This window comes from Rutidosis leptorrhynchoides, chromosome 3 (assembly GCF_046630445.1).
Source record: "Rutidosis leptorrhynchoides isolate AG116_Rl617_1_P2 chromosome 3, CSIRO_AGI_Rlap_v1, whole genome shotgun sequence".
In the NCBI taxonomy this organism is placed as follows: Eukaryota; Viridiplantae; Streptophyta; class Magnoliopsida; order Asterales; family Asteraceae; genus Rutidosis; species Rutidosis leptorrhynchoides.
The window spans coordinates 573749206-573770070 of record NC_092335.1 but is presented as its reverse complement, the minus strand read 5'-3'; the positions used below and the strand labels follow the sequence as shown (position 1 = coordinate 573770070).

The window sequence follows — 20865 nt, the reverse complement described above, 5'->3', positions numbered from 1 at the left end:
ACTCTCGTCTTTTTTCCTTTCATTTCCAGAAACCGCCTTCATCTTCGGCCACCACGTCCGGTACACTTCTGCAATTCACCACCACCATCAACCGTATTCAACTGCGGGTAAGAGGTTCTACGGCGCGTCAGAGGGCGGAATGGTGTCGGATTAGTTTTGTCGAGTCCGTAAATAGATTTTGCTTTCAACCGGAGACGAATGCATTCGAGGTATAAAGGGTGTGGGGGTTTTGTAATATAAAGATAGAGAAAGCATATTTTGTGAGGGGTTTGTAGTTTAGGTTGTCAGAGATAGAGTGGTTTTTTAGAATAAAAAAGCTAAAAAGACAAGAGTTAGACAAAGAGCGGTTCAGAAGCTTTATTGACGTATTCAACACTCAAGCGGCAAAAGTTGACATCTCTTTTAGCATATGAAGGAGTAATAATAGTTGTAAAATATCCTACACTTATTAAATACTATAGTATAATTTAAAAGATACGTATTACTTTGAAAGTCAACCAAACCCAAAGGTAATGATCATATGCCAATAAACAAGAACATCAATTATAATGTTGTATTGTATAATTCTCCAAAACTATTTTGGTGGTGTATGTATACTTTTTGGCGGTGTACGGATCACTACTCATTTTTAAAATATTATGAGTATTCATTTTGACTTTAACTTCCTTGTTAAGTCAAGTCAACAATCAAGGGATCTTAAAACCTGGTTTAAAGGCATCACGATTTCCAGTAGTAGCACTAGTGATAAGATTTTACTTGCATTAGTTTAGAAATGAATAGATATTCATCATCTATCCATTGGTTATATTAGATTCCAACAAAAATACAATAATATGTCACATGAAACTAGGACATAAGAAAATGGAGTAATACATAAGACTAATATAATTGAAATATTGGGTCTTTTTCAAAGGCTACGAAAGTTTAAGACAAACTTCATTATTGATCTGTACTCTTGTAGTTGTACACCTCAAACCTGTTAAAACATATTGGTTTGTACTCTTATAGTTGTAGACCTCAAACCTGTTGATCTTAAAACATTTGACGTCTGAAGTTTAATATTAGTAGGAATTGGGATTGCATGAATCCCGTGGACACATTATTTACATTATTTTTCAAATTCTGAGATTCGTAAACAAAATATGTTCTAGATATGATTATAGACATTGTATTATTTTCAAATAAGCTTATAAAAAAATCCACTTGGTTCTGATCAAATAAGTTTAAAACATGGGTTATTTGTGAGGTTCAAGAAAACGAATGTTTTAAAATTCACAATAAACACGAAAAAAGACGGTTGTTGCATGAGTTCGATCCTCGAAGACAAGTACGTGACTGCAATCCAAATCCAGTTCACACAATTGCACAAAGGTAATACAATTTTAAAGATTGAAGTATATGATCCTCATGAAACACCAAATTCAAATACTATGCAGATATACTCTTTCTAATGGTGAAATTACATAATGATCCCGAAGAAACACTCAAATTATATCGACAAATGAAAACGTGAATATTAATAGCAGTGTCACAGTAACGATGCTTGTTCCATATGTCGGATATTTCGGACTCAAGTAAGATCATCTTCCTCCTCCTCCTTGGCCTTAAGCAGCAGCTTCACTCTCAACAAAAGGGTTGTCTTCCACTCATCCTATGCAATACAATTCCCACATATCAAAAAAAAAAAAAAAAAAAAAAAAAAAAAAAAAAAAAAAAAAAAAAAAGTTATCTGAATGTGGAAAACATGTTGCACGAGTATAAAAAATGGAATCGAGTTTAAAGGGCACTGCATAATATTCTGACCATTAGCAATATTGGGTGAATGGTCAAGGAAGGTTGAAGTTGAAAATTGTCAATTTCTTAGTGAGGTTTATATGCCACACTTGGGTTGCCCTTGCAAACACTTTTAGTTCTTTTTTTTTCATAAGCTAACGTGTTACAATGACTACAATAATAATGTTTTTACAAACAATAAACTAAATCTAAATAGTTGAACTAAAAACACCTATTAATTCTGTATGCTTCAAATTTGCACGACCTCTCGACCCGTTCGACTCAGTTGACCCTTCCCCTGTCAGCTAAGAAGATTTCTTTCACCCATTTGAAATACAACAAATCCCACCTCAATCCATTCATAATAAATGGGTCGTAATTATCACCTAATTCAGATGATAAAGCATTAATGGCTTTTTTATCGGATACAGTTTTCCCTGTTCGGGCAACCCAAGATATGTTGTTAGTATGGTTTGAACCTGAGACCTCTTGTGAGGAAATCAATACCTCAACAAGACAACAACTAGGGTATGTAGGGATAGTGATAAAGCATTAATGACATGTCAAATGAGTTCCAACTTGATATGAAAGTTAAAAAAAAGCTAAAAATAATTATAATTCAAAGACCAAAAACTAGGGATAATATATAAAAAGATAGATCAGTTACCAGCTTAGTCATGCTGTCAAATTCCTTAACAGCATCAGTAAACTTCGCAACATCTTCCTCATCTAGTGCAGCAGCTAAATCCTACCACAAGGAAAACATTAAGAACATGTTACTTTCACCTTTTAATCCTACTATTTAACACACACAGTTACTTTCAAACTTCATAAACTTAATCGAAACAAGTAATATGATATGTTTTTCATAACATACCGCCAGTAATCTGTATTCACGTGTAGCTGAAAATGTTGGATCCAGTTCCTACAAATACAAATAGAATTTTCACTCAGTATAATCAGACCTAAAAGTAGATTTTTAATGAGAATGAAGAACTAATACTTTACCTGATAACGCTCCAAAGCATTTGTGATTGGAATGACATCACCTTTACAGAGATGGCAAATGCCAGCGTTAAGTAGGTGTCCTCTAACTCCATATTTTAGCAAGTTATTGTTGAGTGATTGTCGTGCAATCTCTTCATAAATCTCTATAGCTTTTTGATACCTGAATTGAAATCATTTATCAGCCTATAAAGTTGGATATAAAGCCTTCTTGGGCTTAAAGTAAATGGTATACCTAAAGGTGGCAATTTGGACCCAATGACTTATGAACGGGTCGATTTCGGTCATCTACTATCTCCAATGGGCCAAATTCATTTTGCTGCCTTAATTACTTTCAGCAGCACCCATTTAGATATGTGCAATAAATATAAACTTTAGCTTTCACATGCATCTATACATATAATAATTTCTATTTACTTAAATTTCATATGTTGTATATTTATTTGAATTACAATTTTTAACAGTTGTATCTTAAAAAAGAATTCTTCAATACATCAATCAAAGTAAATTACGATTGACACGTTTTGATATAATACATGGTTACTTCATAACAAAATATAGTATTTATTTTCTATTTGATCAAAAATTTTGCATTACCCTTCATTAAAAAATCAGCTAAACTTATATCTTTTATAATCATTAAAAAAAAGGATTATGTTATAGTCATAATGTAACTTATTCTTCCCGGTTACTACCCGGGTTTATAAGCTAATTAGCTATAATAGGTATGAGTCGCACGGCTTTGAGTGTACACAAAGCATATTCAATGACTGGTCATTATAAAAGTAACTAGAGGTAACAAAAGCTAAAAATGATCATGATCACAATGTTCGTATATGATCATAATCACAATTATAACATCAAAAGTTACAAAATAAAAATAACAATGGACACAAGTAGTAGTTGCAGGCCAAAATAACTGGACCCAACCCGTTTTGAGACAACCTGCTGCTCATATTGCAAATTCTAGTAATACCTACAATGAGGAAATAAACTTACTGTTCCAACTGAGCTGAAAATTGTGCAATTTTCTGCTTGCATTGATTTGCAGAAGTTGTTACTTCTTCACCTTGAAAAAGATCAGCTGCTTTATCATAGTAAGATATGGCTTGTTCCAAGTTCTGCTCTTGTTCATATAACTCAGCAATTTCCTAGACACAGGTAAAACATTTATATTAATTAAAGTATTTTATATTTTCGATATAATAGTTCTAATAATAATAACTAATAACCAAAAAAAAGGTCTTGATGAGCTGCTGTACCTTGCAGTATCTAGCAGACATGCTGAGCCTGCCAATTTCCATGAACAAATTTAACGCTTGCTCTAGGCAGGCAATGCACTCTGTATATAAAACAACACCAAATAAAAGGTTTATAGGTAAACAAATATGGATCCAAATCACCATCTTTAGACATTTCACATTTATGCAACAACGTTTAATGGATAGCTAGTCAGATAACCTAGATTGGGATGATTTTCTAATTTGTATTCTTTAGAGTTGATGCTTCATTTAGCTTAAGACAACAAAAACTTAAAATTAAAATGACCCATTACAGTTCAAGCAAAATTATTAATTTCTTACTTAACACATTTAAACATGTGCTTGTTGCATGTATAAGTTAGATATACGGAAATGGTTGAGTAAAAGTGGGAGCAATTACTTTGGATGTTCTTCTAGTTCGAGGAGAGCTTCGTCTTACTATACCACTTGATATTAGATATTCAGATTATCACTCGGTAAAGTTAAATGCAATAATTAACCATTCGTGTTATATATAACTTTACATGAAAATAACAATGCCATAATGTAAAGAGAAATACAGACAACGTGTGATTAGGCATTTGTGGGATTGGGTGTGGTTGTTGTATTACGTAATTAGGCAACAACATATGAAATTTATAGACATATAACACATGTTTGACATCAGATAAGAAGTTCGTTGTAAAGATAGTCGATTAACTACATGTGTAAGGAAAGATAACTGAAACTGAAAACATGCTTACCCTTGGTGTTTGCTTTTTTATATGCATGACCAGCATCGGCATAAGCATTAGCAGCTTCGTGTTTGCTATCAGTCCCCTGCACATTTAATTGAAAATCAACAAAAGCTAAAAACGGGACCCGATGGGCGAACAAACTATGCAGAGCATCATCAAACACTTGCCTTTAAATGACACTGAGCCAACTTGACGTACACGGCTCCAGCTTGGTCCCCTGACAAATTATGGTTCTGATTAGCAGAAGAAATAGACAATATTTAATAATACTTCTATGTTTTACTGCATAATAAGATCTGTCGACAGTTTAGAAATGCAATTGAAATGCAAAGACGAAACAAACTCAAGCACAATTCTTGATCAAAATATAAACATAAAAAGAGGTTAATAGATAAGTTCTGAAAGTAAAGTAATTAAAATCGGAAGTAGAAATACAAAATACTTATAATATCATATCAATCAAATAAAAAAACAAATAGATCTTAGCAAAGAGCACTGTTAATATATGTTTGAGCATCTATACTTACAAGATTTGGCAAGCTTGTAACAGTTGGCAGCTTTTTCATATAAATCACTAGCATCTTCGTACTTAGATCCAAAAATTCCCCAACCACTCAGCTTCTTTTCAGCTTTCTTCTCAAACTCTAGACCTTTCGATATTTGATCAGACATTCTCCCAAGTCTGAGAATTAGCAAAATGATAAGGTAAAAAATTATATTAAAAGCATGAAACAATATGAAATAATGAAAGATAGTAATCCTCTCCGTTTGTTATGTATTTACGCTCGAAAAGTATATTAAAATTATACAGTATGTGACTACACTACTTTTCAACCATTTATTATATTAGTTTATATCAGTATTCATATATTCATATATTTTGGAAAGGGACATGATTAAAAATAGAGCAACTAAATAAACCTAGTCTTCTAGACGTCATGCTAAAACTTAACCGGACTAGAACCCAAACACAGCTTTCTCAATTCCTTTTATTCATCGATATGATATATAGAAGCATATTTGTTTATTGGTTCAGACATTAAAGATTCCAAATATACCAGCTCAATCTGACTAATATGACAGCAAATTATGTCCTGTGAGCATGGACTTCAATGTTTAGAATAAAATCTAGGACAAATTCCACTAAAAGGTAACAATTTTACCTCAATTTCCTATTTTAGGTAGTCTATGTTTATTTTGACGTTTAAAGGATTGTTTTATCAAATGTTAATCAAAAAGAGGAGTATCGTTACTTGTAAGTTAGAACTCCGTCAAAAAATTAACGATACTCCATTTTTTTGAGTAAATCATATGCAAGCCTGATCATTGGCACTTACTTGAGGATAACGAACATATGCAAGCCTAATAATTGGCACATACGTGTGCCTTTAATCTTCTACGATCATATTACGACCATCACGAAAATTAAGAATATCCAGTTCGTAAGAATCATCATTCACGAGGTCTTTCATATCCTCATGTAAGTGCCAATAATCAGGCATATAATTTACTTTAATAAATGGAGTATCGTTAATTTTTTGACGGAGTTCTAACTTAAGATTAATGATACTCCTCTTTTTGATCAACATTAGATAAAACAATCTTTTAAACGTCAGAATAAACATAGATTATCTAAAATAGGAAATTGCGGTAAAAAGGTTACTTTTTAATGAACAACAACAATAACAAAACCCAATCCCACAATAGTGGGGTTCTACAGCGTCATCGTCCATGACTAAGTTATAAAGCTAAATAAGGGCAAAAGCCTCTACATCATATCATATATCATATATAACATAAAAGCAACTGAAAAATATTGATTCTATATCAGAAAACCCTAAAAAACTGTATCTTGTTATATAGGTATTTTATGATCTGAAGCAGTAGGTATCCTGAATGTACTGATCATCATACTAGAATTTAACAATTAATTAACCAAGTCATTCATTTTGTGCTTCAAATATACACAAATCAATACTCGTAATTAAACCCTAACATACGAACAACATGAAAAAATATACGAATTTTGAATTGGATAATCAGAAATGAGAGATTCTTTAATCAGATCGGGAATAAACCTAGAAAATGCGTTAAACGAAGATAAACACTCACTGATAATTGCAGTTGATGACGATAGTGATCGGATATAGTTTGAGATATGTTTGGGATGAATGAAATTTTGATGAAATGTGCGAAGAAAGGCAACGGCTGCTCGATGATGATTTTGAAAAGTAAAATGAAATGAAATGATGGATCTTCTTGTTGAAGGAAATTGTTTGGTAGAGATTTATGCTTTTTGACGAATGTCAAATAAATGTATTATTAAGAGTGTTTCCATAACCGTGGCGGTGACATCAAAGTCAAATGATTTACTTTTTGGTGATGTGGTAAGGTTAAAAGATAAAGTTAAATAAAGGGGAGTGTCAAATTTGAGGGTTAAATTTGTGAATGGGGATGTAGTAAAATATTATTGGTAGTTGGGTATAAAATATATTAATTAATAATATATAAAAATATTTGAAAAAATCTGATTGGCTGACACACATTTGACACATCAGTCAATTTCTCGACTGACGCCCCGGGCGTCAAATTTTGACGCCGCGTTAGGGGCGTCAAGGGCGTCAAATCTGTTGCCAAGTGGGATGACGGGAGTAATTTGACGCCGGGTTGAAAACAGTCTTATTATCAATTTATTATTTTTTGTCTTATATTTTTAACTTTAATTTTAATTTTAATATTTTGATTTGATTTTTAATCTAATTTTAATTTAAAATTTATTTTTAGTTCTATTTTTAATTTTAATTAAAGTTAGCAAATTTATTGGTTAAAATACATTTTCTTTAGAAAAATACAAGAATAATATATAAAGTATAGAGGATTACTCCCTCTATTCTAAATGAATTCTATTTTGACTTTTTAAAATATTTATTTTTTAACTTTGACTTTTAATAACTTTCATGTGTTTATATAATAACAAGGAGGGTGGTAAGCCGCGCGTTGTGGCGGCCACCCTTTGCTCTTTACATAATATTTTTTTAGTATGTAACTGAATAAAGAAAATTTAGTTTAATGAGTTTAACATAACTTAAGAAAGAATAATTCGCACATATTACAATTATATATATATATATATATATATAAAAGAAAATTGTAAAAAAAATTGAAAAATTATTAAAATGTACTAAAAAAACCTTGCATGTATTTGATTTTTTAATAATAAGCAAAAAGTGAAGAATTGAAAGAAAAAAAAATAGGAAGTGAAGGTGGTTCAAAATAAAAATAAATTTAAAAAGAATAAAATAATTGAAAAGTAGGGAAAAAAACGAAGCACCCAGGAATCGAACCCAAAACTACTATGTTGGAAGATGTTGTGCAACAACCGCTGCGCCACCATTTGGTATTTGTTTATTATTGTATAATTTATTTATTTAACCTAAACACACCGTTTTTAAAAAGAGGGTAAGCAAAAAGGCAGATTAGGTGGCAAAATTATTGGGAATAGTTTACCCCTCAAGTTGAATGATATTACAATTTTAGCCTAATTGAATAGTGGTAATTATCCATTTTCTAATTGAATATATTTATAATATAATTTATGAATTTATAAGTTTATATGTGATTTCATTTGGTATAATTTTCATCAAATATTATATAAAAAAAAATATTTAAAGTTAAAGTTAATAGTTAAAGACTTTAGAAAAGTAACTATTAATTTCGGATAGAATAAGTATTAAATAGATGAAATTGACTAAAAATGACAATTCAATTAAAAATGAGAAATCAAAGTGGATTTACATCTGCAAATCGATATAATCTGAAGTGAAAACTCCCTAGCAAGTGAAGCTTTTAAAACAAACATCTCCTTTTACCACATCCTCGACTAGAACTTCTAGAAACCTTAGCGTGCTCCGTGATTTTCACATGACAAATAACGATTTTTGATCGTCCTTGTTTTTTGGTAATGTTGACTCGTTTTTTTTTCTTTCTTTTTTTGCGGTTCATTGTAGCTATCAGCTCTGTGGTTGTTACATGATTAACGCGGGAGTATGGGGTACGTGGTAAAAAAAAATTCACCGACGGCAACTAGGGTTTTGTGTAATCGTAAGATTGGGTATGAATCAGTAGAGCTTTCGAATGATGAGGTTGAGTATGAGAGTAAACTTGGTGAGGTGATTAAGAGTATGATCGGGGTCCATGCATGAGGATAGTAAAAGTAGCGAAGTGTCATATTGCTATATTATTTCGAGGAGGTTGAGTAATGGTGAAGATAAAACTAATCCATATGAGCATATAAGTATACTGTCTGTAAACCTTCTGATATGGAAGATGAGTACGGTTCAAAACCTATTAAGTTGTTAGAGATTCCATTTCGAAAGGAGATGGTTAGTGCACATGGGAGTATATGGCATGATGATAAGGTGATAAAAAATTCTCATAAGCATATCTCGTATGTTAATGTGGTATTTGAATCGATGGTTCAACACAAGGAAAATTTTGTGTGATAGAACAGATACATATACTAGATGATGAGGTTGATGTGTGGCTTTTCCGATTTTGCAAAAGTACGCGCATAAGGTATAGAAAATATGGAATTGAAAAGATCGTAAAGAACGCTAAAGGTTTTTTTTTTTTTTTTTAATTCTATAGGGTAGGGTATGATGAATGTGTTATAAAACGAGCCTTTGATGATTAGGACTATTCTTTTTACTTTAAACAAGTGGTCTCCAAATGTCTCTCTTACAAAAGAGGATTTAACCAAAGTTCCAGTATGGGTTAACTTGTATTAATTAGCATGATGGGTTAACTTGTATTAATTAGCATGATTTACTAAGGACGGTCTTAGTGTTATTGCCTCTAAGATTGAGAGACTCATGATGCAAGATTCGTATAGAAGCACAATGTGTTTAGAATCATGATTTCGTCCTAATTTGGTGTGTGCTATGATTTAGGTGAACGCTGAATCGGAATTGGAGGATTCGATGATGGTTGTTACTCCTTGTCTTGATAGGATTCGGAGAACTATGGATTTTATGAGTATTGAGTATGAGTGGAAGCCTCTCAGGTGCTCATGCTGTAAAGTATTTGCTAAAAAAGATGCTCAATGTTCTAAAGTGATTGGGGTAGAAACGGCTAAGGACACTCATACTAACAAGGTTGGTTTTATGATGGTAAACAACGAGAAACAAGGTGACACGATGAAATGTAATAATCGGCCTCAACAATTCTGGGAAAAAAGTGAAAAACTTCATAAGGTGTTTCCATATGGCAAAGGAAACAAAAGAAAGTTTACATGCCAAAGCAAAGGGGTGTGATATCGGCCAAAAAGTCACGTTTTTACCTCCGATATTAAGCCCTTAAAATAATAAAGTAATTAATGTTATCGAAGAAATAAGCGTTTATTTGCTTTATTTGGTAGATCTAGTGATTATGAAGACGATGCAAGAAGAATCGAAGAAAAAAACTTAGAACGAAGAATCTATAGCGAAGGCGGTGAAAGTCAAGTTACGACCTCGGAAACACCAAGACTGGTCAAGATATAGAGCCACACGGGCTTGTTACATGGGCTACCATTCTAGAGCCACACGGGCTGCCACACGGGCTGCAATGCGCAGCCACACGACAAGTGCACCCGAGTTGCCTAATCCGCACGGCCACCTTATACGTGTTGCCCAATCCACACTCCTGGTTTACACGGCCTGCATGGTCCAGAAGTCTATAAATAGGATTCATTTCCATTTTCCATACACTTCAACACACAACTTTCTCTCAATCTCACTTCTCTCTCTAGTTTTTCTCTCTATGATTATGAAAATAATTATCGATTAGCGATAATTACCTAGAGTAGGCGATAAACGGAGTCTGTAAATGATTGGAGGTGTGTCCGAAGTTGTCACTTTTGTACTTTCTGAACTCAATTAATCTATTGGTACTTATCATTTTATCTATCTTTCATAATGTCTTCCGCTATTATTGTGATAGATGATATTATTGCCGTGATTAGCGAGTATTTATCTCTAGTGTATACTTGCTGAATTATTGTTGTGAAATGTGTATGTGGATGTGGATGAGATTCTTTCTGATTATTTAAAAAACTCAATCGTTTTTTCAACTAATAAAAAGTAGTTATTGGCTCTTTATTGGAAAGTCGCGAACCCCGATTCAGAGTACACTATCCGTATCACCCATTGGTAAGAAAATTAATATGGCGGATACATAGTGCGCTTGACAGAGGCACAAAGGTTGTAGTATGTTAACCTACGCTATGGACTCTGGTAGATGACTCTTTTGTGATGGAAACTCTGACTAGAACTTGGAGTACACGGTTGGTCTTGAACCATGTGGTGTAGTCACTAGCATATAAACCTAGTACGTGCATGCTGAAACACAACGGTAGTTGTAAGCTGTATCTCTGCTATGTAGGGTTATGGAAGCAGTCTAGTGTTGCCAATTACATTGCACCATAACGTTGTCTCAACATTGCACTAAGCTTGAAAGATTCTTTAGTTAACTCATAGACTGTTTGTTTAAAAGCCATAAAGGATTGGATCGTTAGGATAACCGAACGTGTTCATGGAAGTTACAACATAACTTGGCCACGGTGTTGTTTATGGTTGAACTCTTTTCATTAAAAACCTAACTACCTTTTATAAACCAATCGTTAACCAAAGTGAAACATCCCAACCCATCTTCAACCTGACAAATATTTATTTCTTTTTATACATTAATGACATTAGTACAACACTTCATTACATTTTTTGAATCATAAACAACCATCAAACAAGTTTAATAACATGAGAATGTTTCGGTCAATGCTTCGAGTATTAAAGTTTAGTACAATTCAAAATGTAATAACGACCCATGAGATTAATTGTCAAACAAAACACGAGCATGGCGTTTGGGGTTAAACTACCTAACAAGATCGCATCCAAAAATACCCTCCAATAGCCTACTAGATGGAGGTCTCTAATCTACGAGCTTACCCTTGCCCTTATCAACACCTGAACATAAAAAGAGTAAACAACGAGAGGGTAAGCATAACGCTTAGTGAATGCAATAACTATACATCTACATATATAATCTACTTACTTGCAAACACTTACACAAATAGTGCATACATGCTAGCAATCTAATTAGCATACCATCGCAAAGTATAAAGCTAAAAGTCTCCAATATCACAAGCTAGCATGTAAGACCCGTTTATTCGTACGATGTATATATGTAGAGCATGTACGGCGTATAACGGATATATATATATATATATATATATATATATATATATATATATATATATATATATATATATATATATATATATATATATATATATATATATATATATATATATGCGTACGATGGGATTAACAAGATAATATTCGAGTTGTGACGCGTAATAGAAGTGTTTTAGTGTTTTAACATGCATGTACATTAGACTTATGAGGCATGCGAAGAGTGAACTCGTTACCATGGTCGAATGCATGAAATTGGGTCAGATCGTGCTAAAGGTCGTGGCGCGGAGCAGCTGATCGCGGCGCGACAGTTCAAAGGATTCAAGATCAGGAGGCACTACAAAACAACCACCAGACCACGCTGGTGGTCGCGAAGCGACGAAAGAGGGCCGCGGCGCTGCGATACTGGGAGTCTGGTTCCGGACTTTTGTAATTTTAAAGGGAAAGTGAGGGCATTTTGGTTTTTTCACGTATGAGGCAGATTTAAGCCCCAATTCTGGTCCACTCATTCATTTATTTCATTTCTTTTCCTTTTTCTTTCTCATTTTCCTCTTAAAACTTCAAACCCCAAATTCATTCTAAGTGTAAATCGGGTGTGAAGATTCGTGATTCGATCCTTGGAGCAAGAAGAAACGTTATTCTCCTCGTTCTTAGCTACAAGTTGATACTAGTGGTAAGCTCTAACTCCGAATTTCGTTTTCGTGTTCATCATCTAAATTTAGGGCTTTTGATTGTATGTTCATAAATGGAACCCCACTATTTGTTAATGGAAGGTTAGCACTGAGATTCAGGTTTATAAGTGATGAAGATGGGTTTTGGGTTTGGTGTGTAAGTTTAAACATGTAAGACTTGCAAAGAGTGAATAATCACTAGTATTAGTGATTATTGATGTATTGGAAACCATTTGAGTTCGATTGGTTGACTAATTTTGAATAGAGTCAAAATTAGGGTTTGATGATGATTGTGGCCCGATTGTCGACTGAAATGTCCCGTTCTTATTGATTAAAAACGTTCCATATTAATTGATTTCGTTGCGAGGTTTTAACCTCTATATGAGATGTTTTTCAAAGACTGCATTCATTTTTAAAACAAACCATAACCTTTATTTCATAAATAAAGGTTTAAAAAGCTTTACGTAGATTATCAAATAATGATAATCTAAAATATCCTGTTTACACACGACCATTACATAATGGTTTACAATACAAATATGTTACATCGAAATCAGTTTCTTGAATGCAGTTTTTACACAATATCATACAAACATGGACTCCAAATCTTGTCCTTATTTTAGTATGCAACAGCGGAAGCTCTTAGTATTCACCTGAGAATAAACATGCTTTAAACGTCAACAAAAATGTTGGTGAGTTATAGGTTTAACCTATATATATCAAATCGTAACAATAGACCACAAGATTTCATATTTCAATACACATCCCATACATAGAGATAAAACTCATTCATATTAATCCGAGGTGGTTTCAGGAAAATTGTGTTTTTAGATGATTAAACGCGGATGGTAATATGGTGGAATATGAAAGGTTCCCAGGTAACAATAAAAGAGCACGCGTATATATCAACGTTATAATAAGGTTGTTTCGTACGAAAAGTCAAAGTTGTCTTGCTGGAGCTGTAACAAAGCTGGCTATCTTGAACAGCAGATGCAAAGTTATTTTCGGTAATAATAACGCTAAAGGAATTAGCACAGCTACGTGTTAAACATTTACTCAGGTTCTGAGTGTTTTCAGGTGCATAAGTATATGCATCAATCTTTTCTCCCGTAAATGAAGTGCGGTTGGTTCATCCTCTCGATTGAGGTGTTTTCAAGAATCATGAAAAGTTTGAACGCAGAATGTAATCGTGAAGATACAAATGATGTTTAAGACAAAATCAAGTGGCAACTTGAAGAAATGTTTAGCTTCATATGTTATAATCAATATTTTAATTCATTTTAATTGTCCAATATTATTAGTCCACAGTCGATAGTCCACATTGACAGTCCAATAATTCATATACAGTTTAATATATAATATTCGAATTAATTAATATGTATCGTGACCCGTGTACATGTCTCAGACTCGATCACAACTCAAAGTATATATATTATTTGAGAATCAACCTCAACCCTGTATAGAGAACTCGATCATTACTGCATATAGAGTGTTTATGGTGATTCCAAATAATATATATAGATGTGTCAATATGATATGTCAAAACCTTGTATACGTGTCCCGATATTTAAAGTGCGTAAAAATAAATAACAGAAATTAAATGACGATAAATAATGTGCGTAAAGTAAATAACAGAAATTAAATGACGATAAATAAAATTGAGAGAATGTAAATTGCGATAAATAAAATGTAATCAGTTAGCTGGGAATAATTAGCTAGGAACAGTTAGCGTGGACTCTTAACAAAATTACTCATAGTTAATTTGTTTGTTTCTAACAAATTTTATTTTGTCAAATATTTTCTTCATTATGCCACTTGTTGGATTCTGATAAATCAAAATCCAAATATGAAATTGGATGAATATGGTTATTTTGTGGTGAACGGATTCGTATATCGGTGGATGTAAGTAGGATAGTATATGACTATTGAAACAGATTCGAAGAACGTACAATGTAACTTGTTAATGTGAAATTTAAATATTCCTCGGGTATTACCTACCCGTTAAAATATTTTCACCATTAACAGTTTGTACAAGAGAATTTTTAATTACAATCTTTATGAAAACATATATACATATATATTTTCTTCAGATGTATTCATGAATTTAATGAGTTAATATGATATTAAACTCATTTGCTTTTCGGTTGGAACTAGATTAAATAATCTCTAAAACTTTAGAGATTACATATTCGACATGTCGAACGAAGATCATACTCAAAGTACAGATGATGATATTGAAGCATGGATTGTTGATGGTACTGGTGCTGTTATTGATTGTAATGTTGGTGCCGGTGATGTTGCTGAAGCTGGTACATTTTGCACCATATTCTCCGAATTGATTATTCGAGCGCGAAGTTTGTTGACTTATTACTCCAGAATGATTGTCGGTTGGAACGAGCGGATGAATAAGGTTCAGAATTGTGGATAGGATATAATCTTGTCAAATTACCCCAGAAATGAGACTGAAAATGGTGTCTCGAACAGGTTCGTCGGTAAACGCTTCAGGTTCATTGTCAAGAGGTGAATTCGGTTGGTGGAATGGATTGCCTTTTGCGCGTTTCCATTAATTAAGTCGACTACGAACCCATCAGATGAATTGGGGGTGGATGATTGGTTGATTCATTCTGCTGACGTTGCTTCCGGAGCTTAGATCACTATCCATTCGGAATAACTGTCAGGATAACTATCGGAATAGCTGTCGAAATCCGAGGGACTCGAACTAGTTGAAGGATTCATCTCGTACGATCATATGAAGGATTTTCGATAAGAAATAGATTATAGGATGTAGATTAGTATCCTGCAATACATAATTTATATATGCATATATAATACTAAAATCTCATAAGTTACGGAGGAATCTACGGAAGCTGTCAGGTAAAGATAACAATAACATATACGCTAAGATATGAATTAGCAGATACGCTAAGATATGAATTAGTAGATACGCTAAGATATGAATTAGTAGATACGCTAAGATATGAATTTTGTCTATACACTATTCATGCAGTCAATGCAATAAGATGTGTCTAGACTAAGAATAATAAGTAGGTAATTTACTAAGGATGATAAACAAATGATTTCTGACAAAAATGATAAGCAAAACTTTTGACATGCAGACACGGTCGAAGTCCAGACTCACTAATGCATCCTAACGACTTATCAGTTAGACACACTAATGCAGACCCGGTTCACTAAGACCACCGCTCTGATACCAACTGAAATGACCCGTCCTAATCCATCCGGACGAAGTCCATATCGATTATACATGATTCACAACAGTTGATTACATCGCGAGGTACTTGACCTCTATATGATACATTTTACAAACATTGCATTCATTTTTGAAAAGACAATCTTTCATTACATCGAAAGTTAACGGCATGCATACCATTTCATCATACATCTAACTATAATTGACTTAATAATAATCTTGATGAACTCAACGACTCGAATGCAACGTCTTTTAAAATATGCCATGAATGACTCCAAGTAATGTCTCTAATATGAGCTAATGCACAGCGGAAGATTTCTTTCATACCTGAGAATAAACATGCTTTCAAGTGTCAACCAAAAGGGTTGGTGAGTTCATTAGTTTAACATAAATAATCATTTTCATCATTTTAATAGACCACAAGATTTCATATTTCATTTCTCATAAACATACGTCCCATGTATAGAGACAAAAATATCATTTATATGGATTGAACACCTTGTAACCGACATTCACAATATGCATATAAGAATATCCCCATCATTCTGGGATCCTCCTTCGGACATGATATAAATTTCGAAGTACTAAAGCATCCGATACTTTGGATGGGGCTTGTTGGGCCCGATAGATCTATCTTTAGGATTCGCGTCAATTATGGTGTCTGTTCCCTAATTCTTAGATTACCAGACTTAATAAAAAGGGCATATTCGATTTCGATAATTCAACCATAGAATGTAGTTTCACGTACTTGTGTCTATTTCGTAAAACAGTTATAAAAACAGCACATGTATTCTCAGTCCCAAAAACATATATTGCAAAAGCATTTAAAAAAGGATTAATGAAACTCACCTAATGTATTTTATTGTAAAAATACATATGACGATATTGAACAAAAGTAGAGTTGGCCTTGGATTCACGAACCTATATCATTTATATATTTATTAATATACATAATCATAATCGAACAAGGTTGTATATATGTTTATTATAATATCTTATTAAATTGAAATTTATTGTGTTATTTATATATAATAATTTTTTTTTTATATTTTTATATTATTACTTATAATATCTTAAAATATGTTTATACACTGTATGTAATTTAGTTATTATTTTAGTTAATAACATTTCATATAAAAAAAATATATAGTATGTAATATACTTTTTATATATAACTCTCTTTTGTTCGTAAGACTAATAATTATAATAACACTAAAATAAAGATGGTAATACTAATAATTTGATATAATAATGATATTGATAATAAAATTTTGATAATAATATTAGTCATGTTATTTGTAGTACTAATACTAATGATAATAATAATATATTAAAATTAATGATACTTGTAATACTAGTAATAAAAATAATGATAATAATAATAATAATAATAATAATAATAATAATAATAATAATAATAATAATAATAATAATAATAATAATAATAATAATAACAATAACAATTATGATACTTATAATAATAATCATAGTACTAATAATAACAATAACAATAATAATCATAATAATAACTAGTAATAATAATAATAGAAATTTTAAAAGTGAAAACTACCTCAAATAAGCTTTTTCTAAAAAAATTATGATACTTATAATATAATAATAATCATAGTACTAATAATAACAATAACAATAATAATCATAATAATAACTAGTAATAATAATAATAGAAATTTTAAAAGTGAAAACTACCTCAAATAAGCTTTTTCTAAAAATAAATGCTCTGGACCAGGCTCGAACCCAAGACCTCTCACTCAAACACCCACACTCCAAACCATCTACTCTGTTTGATTCTTTCAAATATAATCCATTCATTAAATTGTTTTAACATGTATGCGTGATGGATTTAGATTACAGAAACAGCCCAACAACAGAACCTTGTGACACGGCCCAATCAAATCCAGACAGCCCAACCATTTAATGAAAAAAATAAAACTGCTGCAAGCAAGGATTGAACTCAGGACCTCCTGTTCAAACAACCACCCTCTAAACCACTCCTCCATCTATTTCTTTCTGTAATAACTGGAATCCTTAATCTATTAAATCCTATATTTCTGTTTCATCTTCTTCAAAACCACTTATTTCACTTTATCATCATCATTACTATTCTCCTAATATTTCACGCATATTTCATCATCACAGAATTCATTAAATCGCCTATCATAATTGATAAGGCTAAAAAGGAACATATATTTCATAGCAAAATCCCCCAAGAAAGACAAGATTTTAGTTGCAATTGTTCCATTTTCGAGTAATATTCGTTTATTTTAAATAAGTGCGAAGACAAAAGGCGAAAACGAAGATTTGAAGACGCAAAGGTCCAAAAAGCTCAAAAGTACAAGATACAATCAAAAAGGTTCAAATTATTGATGAAGAACGTCTAAAAATGACAAGAGTACAAGTTACAAAACGCAAAGTACACGATATAAAATTGTACGAAAGGGCGTTCGAAAATTCGGAACCGAGGCATGAACCAACTTTCAGCGCTCGACGCAACGGTGTAAAAATTACGAGTCAACTATGCACAAGAATAAAATATAATATTTAAATAATTAATAATAAGAATAATATTAAATAATAAAAAGTTGTTAATTGAGCATAGTTCAGGGGTCGTAAGCGAAAATTCAATTTAACATTTTGCCTATAAAAGGCTATGTATTACGTTCTTAATAACAAACCCTTTTCGATCTTAAATCTATCTTTCTATATATATCGATCCCTTATCTATATCTAATATCCAATATCTATATTTATAATTCTCTATCATAATGTTAATGTAATAAGATATAATAATAATCTTAATTTTAATTTTAAATTATGATAATAATAAGATTTATGATAGAGATCGTTTGAGTGTGTAAGTCGAAATTCTGTCCGTGTAACGCTACGCTATTTTTAATCATTGTAAGTTATGTTCAACCTTTTTATATTAATGTCTCGTAGCTAAGTTATTATTATGCTTATTTAAAACGAAGTAATCATGATGTTGGGCTAATTACTAAAATTGGGTAATTGGGCTTTGTACCATAATTAAGGTTTGGGCAAAAGACCGACACTTGTGGAAATTGGACTATTGACTATTAATAGATGGGGGTATTGTCTAATTGAGTGACAACTCATTGGAGTCTGTCGAACCTATCTTCAAATTAATTATCCTAATAATTAATAATGATTATGGTTGTCCTATTTAGTGACGTTCATATGGAATCTATTATAATCATTTAATTAATTATTCGGGTTGGGTAATTGATTATTCAAACTGATCAAGTGGGTAAATTAATATTCATATCTAATCAAAACAGGGGTAGATTACATACAGTGATAACTGGTGTAATTGTTGACAGAAGTGATAACTGCGTCACAGTTTAAATCCTTAATTAGTTGGAATATTTGACTTCGGGTATAAGGGTAATTTGACGAGGACACTCGCACTTTATATTTATGACCGATGGACTATTATGGATAAAAACCAGATAGGTATCAAATAAACCATGACAAAGGACAATTAACCCGAGTAACAATTAATTAAAATCAAAACGTCAAACATCATGATTACGGAAGTTTAAATAAGCATAATCCTTTTATTTTATATTCTATCGCAATTTTATTTATTGTTATTTTATTTATCGTCATTTATTTATTTTACGCACTTTAATTATTGTCATTTATCTTTACGCTTAAAAATATAAAATCGACAAACCGGTCATTAAACGGTAAAAACCCCCCTTTATAATAATAATACTACTTATATTATATATTTTTGTAAAAATATAGTTTTATAAAAATATAGTGTTAAACTTCACTGCGTCCCTGTGGAACGAACCGGACTTACTAAAAACTACACTACAGTACGATTAGGTACACTGCCTATAGTGTTGTAGCAAGGTTTAGGTATATCCCATCCGTAAATTAATAAAACTTGTGTCATATTTTGTAGTATTTCCTAGTAAAAATAATACTATTTCGTACCCTCACGCTACATCATCAAGTTTTTGGCGCCGCTGCCGGGGAGCGCTAAAACGCTATATTTTTAATTATAATAATATTGAAATAAAATATAATAATATAATAATATTGAAATAGAATATAATAATATAATAATATTTTAGAATCAAAATTTGATACGTAAAGTTTTAAAAAGTCGTATTTATTAAATACTTCAGGGGTATATTATGTAACTTGTAATTAATAATTTCTATCATATCGCTTTCATGTGAATAGTAAATTAATTAATTTCTTTTCATTTACTATTCATGAATAGTAAATGAATTAAAAAAAAAATTTTGAAAAAAAATAATAATTATAAAAAAATTATTAATTTGTAAATAAAAAATCGATTTAAAAAAAAAAAAAACGTAAAAAAACAAAAACAAAAACGTAAAAAAAAAAAAAAAAAAAACGTAAAAAAAAAAAAATTATTAAAAAAAAATATATATATATATTTTTTTAAGATTTTGTCTATAAAAAAAAATGTTTTTTTTAGTTTTATTACCTTTAGATTTTTAGACTATAGTCGCAACTTTTAGTATTAAGTTTAGTTTTGCCATAGTTATTTTTACTTCTAGAATTTTTAGGCTTTGCCGTAAAATCCCTTAAGTGCTTATTCCTTAGACTAAGATTTAGGTGCTTTAGAATTTTGCGACGCCGTTTTTCGCGCTACTTTCTTATTTTTATTTTTCGACGCCTATTTTTCGACCTTTTATTTTTCGACCTTTTTCGACACGCAATCTTTTTCTTTCTTATTTCTCGCTATTCTAGTTTTAGGATAAGATTTTTATTCTACTTCTTATCTAAATTTCTTAAAATTACGAAAATTTATTTTAAGTGGTTAAATTGATAGACATCAAAATTTTCTGGTTCGTAGTAATAGTTGGATTTGTACGTGGACCGGGTTATTGGAGCCAAACAGTACTCAATTATATTGAGACCAAACGAATCCTGCCCCTCTGCTGCATCTTTTGGCTA

General features: G+C 31.7%; 1 protein-coding gene across 1 annotated transcript; it reads right to left on the bottom strand.

Moving 5' to 3' along the window:
• Nucleotides 1–1280: 1280 nt before the first annotated feature.
• On the bottom strand, nt 1281–6912 carry LOC139898669 (alpha-soluble NSF attachment protein-like). The gene is made up of 10 exons (XM_071881425.1): nt 6890–6912; nt 5305–5459; nt 4945–4994; nt 4784–4859; nt 4041–4120; nt 3778–3929; nt 2782–2941; nt 2651–2698; nt 2441–2521; nt 1281–1651 (listed from the first exon to the last, which is right to left on the bottom strand). The coding sequence occupies exons 2-10, from the start codon at nt 5447–5449 to the stop codon at nt 1571–1573; spliced, it is 873 nt and encodes a 290-aa protein (XP_071737526.1). The 5' UTR covers nt 5450–5459; nt 6890–6912; the 3' UTR covers nt 1281–1570.
• Nucleotides 6913–20865: the final 13953 nt, after the last annotated feature.